The 15,999-nt window shown below is 42.6% G+C and overlaps 1 protein-coding gene across 1 annotated transcript; it reads right to left on the bottom strand.

Moving 5' to 3' along the window:
• Positions 1-2,535: 2,535 nt before the first annotated feature.
• Positions 2,536-12,133, bottom strand: LOC134503162 (metal transporter CNNM4-like). Its single transcript, XM_063311817.1, has 8 exons — positions 10,858-12,133; positions 9,291-9,431; positions 7,932-8,060; positions 7,522-7,691; positions 7,232-7,331; positions 6,574-6,601; positions 4,464-4,602; positions 2,536-3,395 (listed from the first exon to the last, which is right to left on the bottom strand). The coding sequence occupies exons 1-8, from the start codon at positions 12,116-12,118 to the stop codon at positions 3,237-3,239; spliced, it is 2,127 nt and encodes a 708-aa protein (XP_063167887.1). The 5' UTR covers positions 12,119-12,133; the 3' UTR covers positions 2,536-3,236.
• Between the last annotated feature and the right edge of the window lie 3,866 nt (positions 12,134-15,999).

Here is a 15,999-nt window from a genome sequence, read left to right as displayed (position 1 = left end):
TTGCGGGGAAAGCAAATAGCGTCTCTTTCTGAAGCTTCCTGTGTCATGGTGAGTTGCCCAAATTGCTTGCTGTTAGTAAATCCTGATGTATTGATTGAGGCAACGTAAAGTATATTCCCTTTTATCTTGTTTCCCCGATTTATCAAGGCATTTTCCCCAGGCAATGGAATAGGGCAGTGTTTCTTAAAGTTTTTTCTCTCAGGAATCCCACTTTTAAAAATTATGGAGGACCCTGAAAGAGCTTTTGTTTGTATCGGTTATAATTATCAATATTTACCATATTAAAAATTAAAACTGACACATTCACTGCCACTACTGTTTCTCATGATTGTTTGATGGGATTTTAACATTGCATTATTTCTCAACATAAACTGGCAAATAATTTTGGTTTTAATTTCCTAGGACCACACTTTAAGAAACACTGGAATAGGCTATGTAACCAAGTCATTTTTATTTTGTTCACTGACTAGCATTATGTAACATAAAACATGGAAATAAAATAAAAGATAAAAGATAAAAATTAAAAATTAAATGGAATAAAACACAGCCGAACCACAAAAATGTAAACTTAGAAATAATTAAAGGTAAAGGTAAAGGTTTCCCTTGACGTAAAGTCCAGTCGACTCCGACTCTAGGGGGCGCTGCTCATCTCCGTTTCTAAGCCTTGGAGCCGGCGTTGTCATAGACACTTCCGGGTCATGTGGCCAGCATGACTCACGGAACGCCGTTACCTTCCCGCCGAAGCGGTACCTATTGATCTACTCACACTGGCATGTTTTCGAACTGCTTGGTGTGCAGGAGCTGGGATTAACAACGGGAGCTCACCCCGCCGCGCGGTTTCGAACCGCCGACCTTCCGATCGACAGCTCAGCGGTTTAACCCACAGCGCCACCGCGTCCCTCAGAAATAATGACTGTATGTTTAATAGAAAGCAGATACCATGCTTACCTTGCTTAGTTACAAATCTTATTTCATAAAATGTTTATTTAATTTTAATTTACAGTATTTATATGCTGCCTCAGTCAACAATCCTGGATCAGCTCCAACAAACAAATCCATCATCCACAGCATTAAAACAGTGGATCACAGAAACAACATAAAACATAACTAAAAGCACAGTTCCCAGAACGGACTTTTCACTGAGCCCATTAGAACATCCAATCTGTGCCAATAGATTGCAATCTGGGATATGCTAAATTAAATTAGGCTTTAACCTTAATAATTGGAGGGGGTGTGTGAATTAAATGCTTGCCATTCTGAAGTATTTAAATACTTTATGGTTTAATACAGTGTTTCTCAACCTTAACAACATTAAGACGTCTGGCTGGGGAATTCTGGGAGTTGAAGTCCAGACATCTTAAAATATATTGCACAATATATAGTGTGAACGCCACCAGTGCATTAACATGATGGAGAAGACTGCTGATGGGTGACCCATATATTTGTTCACTCCGCTGCCGGAATGATGGGCAAATTCTAGGTCTGTGCTTTGGAATTCTTTCCCTTGCAACTGAATTTAGTCTAGGCAGCACTTCAAATGGAGGATTGCTTGCAGATATTCTGTTAAACAGAGGTCTGCCCTTTGCAAGGAGGACCCAGGAAACTTCCCCGCACAAGCCTTTAACAACCGGAGATCTGGAATGAACACTGCTGAGCCCCCACCAATGGCCAGACTCCAGTGGGTGCTTTTTAAAATGTCCTTGTAGATGAAGGAGGGGGAACCTTTCTGTCAAAGGGAACAAGGACAGTGATGGTCAAAGGAGAGGGCATGGTTTGGCCTGGATTTTCTGTTTCCCTGCGTTTGAAGAACGGACTTTGTGGCTTGCCTTTTTAAAAGGTTATTTTAGGCTGTCTACTATTGCTTTCCTGGAATAAAACTAAAATTCAGCAATCTATTCAAGATAGTTGGGTAAAAACAAGTTTGCAGTGGTACCTGAGTTTAAAGGTTGTCTACCTCTGGGGTTAATTTATCTGTTTTTCCTAGTTTGTGAGAGTTGCAACCTTTCTGTGCCTTGCCCTCTACTTTAGACTAATGTTATGGACTGGCTGAAGAAGATAGATAATTGAGTGGGACATCGTGACATGAGCATGAACCTTAATATTGATTGAACATAGATGTCCTCAGGAGTATCCACAAGGTATGGTAAAAAAAAGTGAAGATGGCACCAACAATGAAACAATTGAAGCTCTGCCCGTTTTTATGCATGACACCAACTTGACTTTTTTTACCACACCCTGCTGACCCCCTCAGATGTCCTTTTCTGAACATCAAATCCTCACAGAACACATCCAAAGGACAAAAAGGAGTGAAATAAATGTGCATTTTATTATCCAACTCAAAAGCAGAAGCCCCATTTTACATTGAGCAAGTAGCATAATTACATACATAAGGAAATTCCTCATTTAAAAAGAAAAGAAAATCACACATTTCTATCAAAGTGGCCTGTGGCAAACCCAGATAAATACTGAGGTATCTATGACAAGAAAAAGAAAAAGTACACACAGAAAATCTGATGAAAATAATTATGATCCACTTGTTAAATCGGTAGCTTTTTGAAACAGGAGATTTCATCCACTTATCCAGGTATAATCCACTAAGCATTCTCTGTCTCATAGAAATAAGCATGTTTTCTACTGCAGTATTCTGAAATCTTCTAAATTATGACACTCCTTTTAGGCAGAATTTAGCCTATGACTCTATTCTAGAATCTTCTGCAATGAATGAATGACTACAACTTCAACAGAGTTCATGCAAAAATTCCTGAGGCTCAAACACTAAATGTATAATTAGAAAGCATGCTCATGTGTGTTTTATTAATAAGAATGCTTTGTTTTGTTAACTTAGTAAGAAGTGGGAGCAAGCAAATTTCACTGCAAACAGAGCATGTAGGGAGGCGGTTCTAACACTTCCCTTTCCAGCCACAGTCTCAGTGAACATCTTTCTCCTCCCCCCATTGATAGGCACCTTAGAAAAAACAGCTCCTATTAGTTGCAGTCCCTAAGCCAACCAAGAAAGGAAGAAAGAAAGAGATGGGGTGCAAGTGGTGGAGAAAAAGATAGGCAGACTAGAGCTTCCTAGCTTCCAGACATGGACTTTGTCATCTTGGGGATTATCAGTGAGTATCTTGTAATCAAAGGACCTCAGATGGCAACTTGAAGGCAGATGCTGGTGGTTCAAGCAGGAGGCATTTTAGAATCAGGTCCTTATGATCTGTTTGAATGATGTGCAACCACCCTCATTCCGACCCAGATGGCTCTTTGGCCGTCTTCAAAATGGATTTACAGTTGTTCTGGGGCGGGTTCAAGAAGTTAGGCGTCTTAGCAGTAACTTCACCTGAGTTATTGTAGTCTATTAAGGAGGCCATCACACAGTTCTGGTATTGCATCCGTGTGATCTGGGTTAGGAAGAGAAAGCAATTGTTCAGAAACTTACCACTGGCCAATCAAGGGCATGGGGTAATTTGGGGGATGGTGCTCCAGAAGTTCCTTCCAGCCACATATTAAACTCAGTCAGGCCAGAAACAACAGAGGATCACAGGGTGGTGACCCAAGCCTTTTCTCCAGTTGAGAAGGGTGCAGGCAAATGGACCAAGCAAAAGCCAAACAGAATTGGCATAGCATACTAAGCCATAATTTGTTTAGCTATGGTATGTTGTTCTCCAGATGTGTTGGATTGTACTGTACCTCCACCATCCCTTGCTTTGTTTAGGAGTTTACCTATCCATTCTATTTCCAAGAATCTATCCTTAATGGCACCATACATCTTTTCTAGCACAAGGTGATCTATCACCTATCTACCTATCTATCAACGTAGGTATCAGCTATCATTTCAGGCTTTTTAAATTTGTAGAGCTTTAGGTTTAAAAAATAATAGGTATAACTCCTCCCATACGAAGCTAAAACCATATGAAGGCTTCCTTCTACCATTGCAACACTTCAGCAAAGTTCACACATTGTCCAAACCATGGCTTGATGATTAAGTCACATGCTGCTCTAAACCATTAGCCATACTTTAAAACCACAATTTGCTAAGCCAATCCTAACAAACCAATTATTTTGCTTATGTAGTAACCAAATCTAGTCACCATCTCTAGAGTTATGAAAATTGTATACAAATGGATGGCATCAGGTTGGGAAAAGGTGCCTTCTAGGAATGTGTTAGGACTGGAGACTCAGTCTTCATATAAACCTGCCACCATAGTATTCTGTTTGTCCCAGAGGAAGGGAGGAAACTACTAAATCAGTGGAATGTTAGTTATGTTCCTTAGTATTCTGTTGAAGGCAACTATATGGAAGCAGAAGTGAGGAACTAGTGGTTCTCCAGATGTTTCTGAGAGTTGTAATTGAGCAACATCTGCAAGATCATGGGTTCTCTGACCCTGATCTACAATAACTACAATAACTAGATTATCTACAGCTTAGAATAGATTTTTGAGTCTCAGAGAAATCCCTGACTGGCTCACCTTGATGAACAGGAGGTCAGTGAGGGCTCGGACAGTGAAGTCAGCCATATATTGCAGGCTGGTGCTGGGGAGAACCTGGTTGGTGCTGATGTTGCTGCTGAAGACAGGAATCATCTTTTCATAGCTTATCCGGTTGATACTGCTCAAACAAGCCATGGAACTATCCTCAAGACCTAGACATTTGTAGACAAGGAGACAAGAATAGTATCCTTTCGCTTGATCCTCTCTCCAACTTGTTCATATCTGTGTTACCTTATCCATCTATCCAGGCTTGGCTTTTTCAGCTGGGGCATTTACCAGTTCACTCACTGTGCTAAAGCATGGTTTATTTAAGCTTCCTTTGCTGAAGAAACTACAGTGCCATGGTCCCCTTCACCAGGTTTATAAATGATTATGACTAGAGTCACACAACATGCTAAAACAGAACTAGTCCAACCATTCTGGAACTGAGCCGAGTGGTGAAAGCAGCCATTGACTGGGTGGGCTCCCAGGGTTTCAGGAATAGCTTTTCCTAAATGATGAAAATGGCCATGAATGATCACTCCTGAACCACAGCCTCTCTCTGAGCAAATACAAGGGCAGCCAGATTTTCTAGCTTCCACAAGTCCCTCCTTTTCCCCCCAGCTATCTTTCAAGGTGGCTGTTCATGAAGGAAGACAAAGTAACACACACGGCACTCTGGTTTTCACTTTGGTTGTTACAACTCAGTTACAAACCCAGCAGCTGCATTTGCACAACATATTGAGTTTTTTCATCTTCATTGTTTTTGCAAGATGGGCAGCCATCCCAATTGAATCAAACTGACTGAGATACTAACTTGGTTAAGGTTCATCTGGCTAGTTTTGGGGTGGTTTAGCAAGCTGGGTGAATCCAGCCTCTTTTGATTATGATTCAGTGCATTGTGCATGTTGGCAGAGTGCTTAGAAAGCATTTGGCCCAGGAGAGATCAGAAAAGTCACACACCAGGCATTTCTATAAAAATAATTTTATTTACAGAAAACAAACATATTTAAAGGCTGTTTGCTGAGAGGAGAGATTTCTCTCAGCTGCATACCCTCTGCAAGCCTACACAGAAGGGAAACTGAAACTAAAACAAGTTCCTCCCTTAGGCAATGCAACCATTAACACGTGAAAAGGGGACAATTAAATTCAACCTCTTCACCGGCCAAAATGATTAGTTACCATAGTAACCTTAATCTGTAGTAGAAAACATATTAACAGTGCAAACTCAGAGCATGGGTTAATTCAATAGCTAGCAAAATAATGTTGTGAGAACACAGCCTTTGCTTAGCATTTAGAGTATTAGAGCAGAGTACAGTAGCATTTAGACTTAGCATTTAGAGAGCCAGTTTGGTCTAGTGGATAAGGCAATTGGCTAGAAACCAGGAGACCCTGAGTTCTAGTGCCGCCTGAGGCATGAAAGCCAGCCAGGTGACCTTTGGCCAGTCCCTCTCTCTCAGACCAACTCACCTCACAGGGTTGTTGTGGGGAAAATAGGAGCAGGAAAGAGTTATGTTTGCTGCCTTGAGTTATTTATAAAAATAATAAAGGCAGAATAGAAAATAAATAAATAAATAATTTATTCCCTGAGCAAGGCAAGGGAGAGAGGAATTAGTTTGTAAACTGTGCTGCAAATTCAAACCACAAGAGGGCACTAGACAGCATTTGATCTAACAGTCAGCAAAGAATCTTGGTCAACAAGGTATAAAGGCTTGCAATAGTATTGCCAGGGGGTGTAATTGGGCTTTATAACTTTGGTGGAGCTTCAAATTCCATGCTATAGAGATTTTCAAAACAAAATACAAATTCAGCTGAGGTTCCTACCACCCCTTCCCTTCCCCCTGCCCCAAAACATTAGATTTGTTTTGCCTTGAGCCCAGAAAGAGAGAACGCACGTATGCTACCATGGCTGCTTAGTAAAGTAGAACAGGGGGAAGAGAAAGAATAGAAAAAGAGAGTGTGCTGGAGGGAAGAGAGAGGGAGCATTTCTACAGGAGAAATCTCTGCCAGTTTGAAAGCAAGGTCCTGTATCCCCAAGAGCTGAGTCTATTTCTTTCTGGCTCAGCTGCTGTATGTTGGAAACCATAGTAAACCCATGAGTGCAATTTACGGGCAGTCTCTTTCTCCATTTGCAGAAACTCCTGCCTCACCAACTTCCCAGCACCAGAGCTTCAGCCATCCTAGCAGGGCTTTCAAGGAGAAAAGGGTCTGGATGACCTTGTAGCTCCCCCTCACAGGAACCACTTGAATTTTCTGTACAAAGTCAAACAAAGGACAAGGAATGGGAGTATAAACAAGTAGTTTACTGTATTTCCTTTTCTATGGAATCATGGAGCTTTTCCAGCACCTGTAGTAGCTGGGGGACAAACAGAAGCTCTACCTAATCTCTCTCTGTCTTTCTGTCTGTCTGTCATATGATAAAGGCTTTAGCAAATCCCTCCTGCAAAGCTTCTTCCCAAAAGAACACCATCCCCTTGAAGGGGTCATGCTGCCAGCTTTGACCAGCACTTGGAAGCGTTCCATGCACACAGCAGGGCGTGTGGGGAGGCTTCCAAGAGATGCCTGAACACAAAAACAACCACCTTCTGCCATTTCCAACAAGACTGAAAGCTAAAAAGCCACTCAGAGAAATTGGGAAGAAAATTCTGAAGCCCCTTCAGGATCAGGTAGAAAACAGAAGGAAAACATCTGTGAAATGGCAGAGCCCATCTCAACATAGCACTAGGCAAAGGAGGCACATGAGTGGAGAGAAAGGAGTGGCAAATTACCTGTTGGGATGGATGGCCCTAGAGCCATGACCCCATAGTAGGAGAAGGGCCCATTCTCAAACTTCATGTTTTCTTTGCATGCTTCTACCTCCACCTTCCCCTGGAACAGATAGAAGGTTACAGTTGGAAAATTCTGTCTTGATGGAGAAGAATTGAACTGGGCATAAATGTGGCCCACCTGGAATGTCACACCACCTTACTCGAGCCATGCAGGTGGGACTCTTGTGCCACTCAGATTTATTTGTGGAGAAGAACCATTCACAGGGCTGAAAGAAGAGACTGCAAAGTACCTGCAAAATGAGGATGAAGTAATCCGCTGTCTTATTCCGTTGATACAAGTAATGGTGGGGGGAGTCCTTGAAACTGTCATCAATTTTCAGTTCACAAATGACATCATGGTGCTTCAGCAGACGCAGTAAGTATTTTTCAGAGATGATGGTGGGGCAAAATTGCAAGACCTCTGCATGATGGGGAAAGGGCACAGGCATGAGAGTGTCCCCAAGGACATCTTTTCCCCAGACCGAAGAGCATAAATTCTCCCCCAAAGCTGCTGCAATAAAAGTCTTCCTGGCAACTCAGATACAGTGCCAAGCATTGCCTCTCCTTCAGGTGGGCTGCTGCCTGAAACAGATCACTTCTGCATGGCAGAGCCAGCCCTGACATGAGTTGCTGTTGGCAGTGGACCCATGGGAACCCCTACCTGTGGAGAGGAAGCGATGGGCAGCCAAGAGTAGCTGCTTGGAGATCTTTGCTTCGGTTTCATAATCCCTGAAAGCAGAGAAATCCCACTTCCTTATCCCAGTGCCTCTTCTTTTAGAGTGATTGTCAGCTGCAAAGGTGAAAGACAGAGAAAAGGTCACTGAGGAATCCTTGCTGGGGCAGCCGTGATCTCCCCTCCCTCCATTTCAGTGAGCGCTGCCAGTGTGGATGTGGTTGGAGCTGGACTTGAACTGAAGAGGACCAGATTCAAATCCCCGCTCAACCATAGACCTCCTGGGGAGGTTTTGGACCAGCCACTCTCTCCACCCAACCTCACAAGCTTCCAATCACATCACAGCAAATCAAATCTTTATTATGGTCATAGACCAGACCAGCCTAAGGACCAGCCTTTAACTCCAACTCCTTCACTACGACACCACAGGAGCTCTTAGGCTGAGAGGAAGGGACTGGCCCAAAGTCATCCAGGGAACTTCTGTGGCTGAGTGCAGGCTAGAACTCGGGTCTCCCACTCCTTGTCCAACACGTTTACCATTATATCATACCAGACTGATGCTCAGTGACACACCACCCCAAGCATGGTCCTCAAGCCAATGGAAGTTCTATATCCCTGATCAAGCCCTAAACCATTTTTCCTTGTAAGATCAGTGTTCCCAAAACTGTTTTCAAGAAAACTAGGAGACCATGTATAACTCGTACGGCAACTTCCAAAAGGCTTAACTGCTCACTAAACAGGCAAAATAACATTGCTAGACCGTTTTTTCTTATTGTTTCTTATTGTTTTTCTTATTGCAATTTTCATTCAGAATCCATTGGGAAACATACCTTCACCATGTTTTCTGAACTGGCACTGATATGGTCTATATCGGTGTTTCTCAACCTTGGTGACTGGGGAATTCTGGGAGTTGAAGTCCACACATCTTAAAGTCGCCAAGGTTGAGAAACACTGGTCTATATTATATAAAGAAACTATGTTCCTGCAGCAACTTCATTTAAGGAAGCTGAATCTGGGGTCAGCCTCAACAGTCCTGAAACTCCTCACCCCTTGAAAGTGAGATGCAAATGAATAATTGTATAGGGAGGTCTCTCTCCTGACCATTTGCAGAAGAGAAGCCATGCTCATCATTAGCAGCAGAAACAAGAGGGGTCTTTTGGGACCTTAAAGACTAATGCATTTATGATATTGATTCACCTAATGCTTATGCACTAATAAACACACTCAACTTCAAGACCCCACCAAATGTGTAACTGTTCATGCAGTGTGAGATTCTCCCTGTTGTTGTCTCTCTCTCTCTCACACAGATACCACAATTTTCTATGAGTATTAAAGAATGAAACTAACTGTAAACATCAGATTCATCCACAATTTCAGACTTGATGATTTCTTCAATGACGTCTTCCAAGGTTACTATGCCCACCACTTCAAAGATTTGGTCACAGTCAACTTCATACATCTTGTGGACAATGGCCAGGTGAGACTTACCTGTGGGACAGACTAGTTATTTTTCTGTGACCAGAGCCACATCAAAACAGTCCTTTAAAACTAGATTTCATTTTTGTAAAATCTTGTAAGGATGATGATGTCTGGGAAACAACCTGTTTCATGTCACCTTTACTCTGAGCGGAAGGGACGCGGTGGCGCTGCGGGTTAAACCGCTGAGCTGTCGATCGGAAGGTCGGCGGTTCGAAACCGCGCGGCGGGGTGAGCTCCCGTTGCTCGTCCCAGCTTCTGCACACCAAGCAGTTCGAAAACATGCAAATGTGAGTAGATTAATTGGTACCGCTTCGGCGGGAAGGTAACGGCGTTCCGTGAGTCATGCTGGCCACATGACCCGGAAGTGTCCTATGGACAACGCCGGCTCCAAGGCTTTGAAACGGAGATGAGCACCGCCCCCTAGAGTCGGACACGACTGGACTTTACATCAAGGGAAACCTTTACCTTACCTTACTCTGAGCAGGGACACTGATTTCCTTACACACTGTCTTACAACAGTTTATACCAGTGTTTCTCAGCCTTGGCAACTTCAAGCTGTGTGAACTTCAACTCCCAGAATTCCCCACCAGCCATGCTGGGAGCTGAAGTCCACAATAGCCTGAAGTTGCCACGGTTGAGAAACACGGGTTTATACAAAGCCCTTGCTTCTATTTTAAAAATAGATGGCGCTCTGGACCCAGATTTTAGCCATGCCTGTCTAGTCCTGTTCAATAATTATAGCAGGGTTTCTCAACCAGGGTTCCGTGGCACCCTAGGGTTCCGCGAGAGGTCACAAGGGGTTCCCTGGGAGATCACAATTTATTTAAAAAATTATTTCAAATTTGGGCAACTTCACATTAAAGAGGTCAGTTTCAATCTTTATTTTCAGTTTAAGAACACTGTTAATGCATATATAAGGCCCACAAAGGAAACGAATATAATAATGTTGTAACTTCTGGCCTAGATTTGAGCCTGAATGTGCAGGGGTTCCTCAAGGCCTGAAAAGTATTTCAAGGGTTCCTCCAGGGTCAAAAGGTTGAGAAAGGCTGAATTATAGCATTAAAATAGTAACTTGTATAAAGAAATTCTATTGCTGAGATACATTTTACAAAATAATTGTTACTCTTAATTTCTTTTCTTATTGGCCTTTATTACTATATATAAAACATTTTTTCTCCTTATTCAAACATAAAGCAAAACTATTAGATATTTACAAAACTTTTAGGAAAGGGAGAAGTGTGTTCGCAGGAGCAGGACTAGGTGCACTGTGCAAACCTCCAGGAACATTAATTCACTACCTAGATTGAGCGTGTTGTGTGACTGATCACAACCATTTCTTTACTTATGGCCAGCCGCTTTTCCCTCTTCTAAAGATCCAAAATTGCTATATTTTATAAACTCCCAAAAGCCAGCATTAAACCCACTCTGCCATTACCTTTTTTGAACTCTTCAAGCACAGCATCCAGTCTGGTACTGTGGGAAACATAATGGATTGGGTGGTTATAAAACTTTGTGATTGTCTTGAGTGGGGTGCAGTCATCTGGGTCAACAAAGGCAAGATCTTTGACATATAACATGTCAACGATGTTAGTCTTTTCCCTCTCATAGATGGGGATGCGTGTGTAGCCACTCTCCAGGATCTCTGTCATCGTATCAAAGTCCAGGATGGCATCACAGTTGATAAAGAAGCAGTCCTTTAATGGGGTCATGACATCTTCCACTGTCTTAGTCCTCAGCTCCAGGGCTCCTTCGATGATATTCAGCTCTTCTTTCATCAAGTCGTTATAAGGCTGAGTCAACCTGAGCATCTCCATCAGTTTCTCTCGGTTGTATATAGTGCCCATTTCTTTCCCAAGCAGGTAGTCCAAGATCTGACTGATAGGGTAAGAGACTGGGAATGTCACTAACATGATCAACCTGGTGATGAAGATGGTGTTGGCACCTATTGCCAAGCCATGACGGGAGCAGATAGCCTGTGGGATAATCTCCCCAAAGAGGACAATACCAAAAGTAGAGACCACAATAGTCCCAAGGCTTGCCCCAATTATTTGGTCAAACAATATGGTAAGAGAAGTATTGACTAAAACATTACCAAGCAGCAAAGAGCAGAGCAAATAATTCCCCTTCCTCCGGATGGGTTCAATCTTGGTGGCATATTTCCTCTCCTTAGGTGTGCCACAATTCTGCACAATGCGCAGTCCCATAGGATCAAGGGCCATTAGGCCCAGATTGAGGCCACTAAGCATGCCGGAGAGTGCCAGGAGAAAAACCATTAAGATAATTTCAAACCAGAAGGGTAGGTTTGTATCCGTACTCTCTATCACTCGGAGGAGCAGATCACTATCACTGAGCCGCTGGCGCGGTTGCCCACGATCATCCTCAAGGCACATCATGTAGTCCTTGAAATGGATCCTCTTCCGCAGGGTCTGAACAGTCACAAAGAGTATTGCAGAAGTATCTCGTACATCATGACTGTATGGGTGTATCAATAAGTCACTTGTTCTTTGGGGACAGTCTGAAGAGTTCCTGATAATGGTGCCCAAGGAAGAAATCTCCACAAATCGAATCCTCTGCCAGATGTATTTGTGAATACCCTTACCATAGACCCGAAGATAGATCATGCTTCCTTCCACCACTTGGATTATGCCCTTTTCCAAAATTTTTGTCTGTGGCTTGCTACTATTCTCCAGCCTCATGCCTACAATTATGGTGCCATTATGGGATGGTGCTCCCTTCCCAGCACTGGCTTGCAACAGGAAGGTGAACAGAAGCACAAGTATCTTTGGAAGCATCAGTACCGGCTTTGTGATCTAATCTCTTCCTTTCTGTCATCTACCACACTTCAATTGATCAAGTCCATGGAGAATTACCTTTATTTAATGCATCCATGGATTTCCTCCAGTTACTCTCTAAACCACACATCAGACTGGAGTAGCACATGTCATAAACCTATCTCCTGTGCAGACCCGCCCACCTCATTTGCATGCTACATTCTTTCCTGGCAACTTTGAAACTCATCACCACCACCATCACCACCAAAGCCTCTTGAAGTAGATTGATTCGCATCTGATTGGAAGGCATCAGAAATTCCTGTGCTCCAAACATATGAATGTTGCATTTCACAGAAGGGAACTAGTTTTATGAAGACCAACTCAGAGTCTTCTGTAAGCTGAAGTGTAGTATGTGTTATACTCCCATCATCCCCAGCCAATGCCACTGTCGTAGAGGTGGTGCTCTGCCCTCTCCATGCTGCCACCTGATAAGAGTGCAAACCCCATGATAATTCCTCCTTTGACTCCTTCCCCTATTTTGCTAGATAGGATTTGACACATTGCTGTCAATTACTGTAGACCAGTGTTTCTCAACCTTGGCAGCTTGAAGATGTGTGGACTTCAACTCCCAGAATTCCCCAGCCAGCATGCTGGCTGGGGAAATCTGGGAGTTGGTCCACACATCTTCAAGTTGCTAAAGTTGAGAAACACTGCTGTAGACAGTCTAAGCTGGTATAGAGCAGGGTTCCTGACTTTCAGCATCATAAAAATCCTAGAATCCTGTCTTTTATTGATCCAGAGCATTGGTCTGAGTTTCTGGGTTTACTACCATGATTTCCCAGACTGTTCAACACCAGATAGATATATCTTCCAAATCTATCTGGAAATGCTGGGACTTGATCCTAGGACCTTTTTATACCCAAGGCACGTGACCTTAACCTTCCTTTGATAATCTGCTAGAATACTGGCAGTTAAACCTGTGCATCATGTTCACAAGTGGGTTCACATATCGCACTTGGTCAGGTCAATTACAACTTTTAGGCTGTGTTTGCATGACATCTTCAACTTCAACTTCATTAGATTTTTTTTTCAGCTTAGCAACTTGTATAAACTTTGTCTAGTTTATGTTCCATGTATCATGTAGACTCAGAAAATGGGTTAATTCAGTAACCAGGTTAAAGATAGAGTGAACAGAGCCAGAGAGAGGAAAAAACTCTAGTATCATTATAGATAACTTTACAATTATCAACTTCCTAAATGTTTTGGAAAAAAATGAGGATTTTAGGGCAAATTACATTCTTGCAATTGGTTAATTTTAACTTTGGTTAGCTTTTTTGTAACCTAACATGCAGTGTGAACTCAGCTGTGCAATATATTGTTCAACGTTTTGTACAGAGAAATAGGATGAATTTGGGAACAAGGACATCTCCAGATGGTCAAGAAGGGGCCATGATGGTGCAAGGCATGCAAAACAGGGTGGAGTTCCACACAGTCACAGCCACTATTTTGACTTTAAACCCCCCACCCCATATCCCTGATTTCAATTCCCATTGCATCATATTGCCAAAGGATGACAGAAATTGCATCAACTTCCATCATCCAATGCATCTGGCAGAAACTAAGTTTGGGTATACTAATTTACCTGTAAATTTCCCCCCATGGGACATAGAACAGCTTTGTAGGGCAAGTCAGATCAGGAAAAAAAAATGCAGCTGAAATTGATCCCTTTCTGTGGTTCCACAGCCCTCTTCAGTTCTCAGCCTCACCTCACACACAGCTGCATTTACCTTTAAAAGGATAGATGGCATTGAGTCTGGTGTTGGACCTTATATAAGACTGGGTAGAGAATTCTGCCTCCTCTTGTTCTGTAAATTGCATTTTTATTTTTCATCCCCGCCTACCATTCATGTATGCCATTCCATCTGGGTAAGATACTGTCATATATTCTCTACTACCCCTTCCATTTACTCCGCAATGCTTCAGGGTTTTTTCAAGCACCCAACAATGCCTTGCCTACGAACTCCAGCAGTTTGTAGTCTCTAGTGGTGGTGCTAGGTGCTTCACCTCCCCCCAATTCCCATTAATCTAGTTAAGAAGGACGCTGGTTTGGAATGAAGCTACTCCAGGATTTCCTATTTGTGGATCAAAGGTATGAGATGCAAACTCCTGTATCCCCATGCAGAAGCCCTCTTGAATTCAAGGAGGTACTTCTGGCTCCGTGGGTGTTCAGACTGTCTGTACGAGAAAGAATCTTCACTCACAACCCGAGTTCATCTGTGCAAAGTATCAACGTGTGTAAGATTAGCTTTCCTTGGCATCTCACCTTTTTCATCCCACCTCTGGCAGCCAACATCAAAGACAATTAATATACAGTGAACAAAATATTTATTTAGGTACAAATGACGTTTCTTTCCAATGGATCCCTCGGCCACAAAACGTGCATTCATTCCAGGAGAGTAATTATCCATCAGAAATGATGGGCCTCAATGTTATACAACAACCTGCTCTCTCTCCATGCTAATCGAGCCCTCCCTTGTGCTCTCATGAAGCAATTTTGTGAGTGGGGGGGTTTAATATTTTTTTAAAAATAAGCATCAAAGTTCCTCAAGTACCTTCGCGTTTCTTTCAAAGAGATACCTTTCTGGGCAACAGAAGGCACTGCTGATGAAATGTAAAGAAAATCAAGTTTTCCTATCTTTGACACAGGAATATTACAGGCAGCTAGAGCAGAACCAACATGAATTCTCCTTCAACGTACATTTGAAACCTGTGCCCACTTTTCTTTATCCAACCTTTTACTCTATAAATAAAAGCTGTTTAAAAGCCATCTGCTTGCCCAAAGTGCTGGTTATTGGTAATTTCACCCTTTCTCAGGCTGCAATTCTATGTCCTCTTAACTGGGATTACAAAATGTCAAATTCTACAGGACTTATTTCTGCGTATATATTTGAGTACTGGAACATACTTAACGTGGCCAGCTAATATCTAGCAGCTGTATTTACACTGCATGTTAAATTTGGATAGCTTAGTTTTAACTCATTTTTAGTGTGTTGTATGAACCCAGCCAGTTAAATGATTCAATGTATAATGTCAGCCCTGAAAATAGGTAAATCTAATACCCAACTTAATTATGTTGGGGAACCCATCTACTGTTAAGCTACTGCACTGTATGTTTCAGAGAAGAAAGTACTATATGCTCAGATAATACACTTCATGGAAAACCTAACTCATTTCAGGGAATGTTGACTTCATCCTGGCATATATTAATTTTCAAGCAGGACAGCATTTAGCTATACAGGCAGTCCTCACTTAACAACCATTCATTTAGTGTTGTTTCAGACTTATGACGGTGCTGAAAAACTGGCTTGCGACCCGTCCTCACATGACCATTGCAGCATCCCCCGGTCACATGATCACGATTTGGGTGCTTGGCAACTGGTTCCATTTATGACTGTTGCAGCATCCTGTGGTCACATGATCGCCATTTTCTACCTTCCCAGCTGGCTTCTGGCAAGCAAAATAAATGAGGAACTGCATGATTTGCTTAACAACCACATGGTTCCCTTAACACCCATGGTGATTTTTTTAACAACCGCCACAAAAAAGGCCATAAAATCAGGTCAATTCCCTTAATGACCACTCCACTTAGCAACCAAAATTCCAGGCCCCATTGTGGTCATTAAGCAAGGACTACCTGTAATGAATCCCTGTCCAGGGTTTCCACCTTCCACCAGTACCTGCCAGCCCTGTTCTTCTGTCTTTAATAAGGACCTGACATGCAACCATTAAGTGGTGATTTTTATCAC

The sequence above is a fragment of the Candoia aspera genome, chromosome 10, assembly GCF_035149785.1.
Source record: "Candoia aspera isolate rCanAsp1 chromosome 10, rCanAsp1.hap2, whole genome shotgun sequence".
NCBI classification, from domain to species: domain Eukaryota; kingdom Metazoa; phylum Chordata; class Lepidosauria; order Squamata; family Boidae; genus Candoia; species Candoia aspera.
This window is presented reverse-complemented; position numbering and strand designations above follow the sequence as displayed.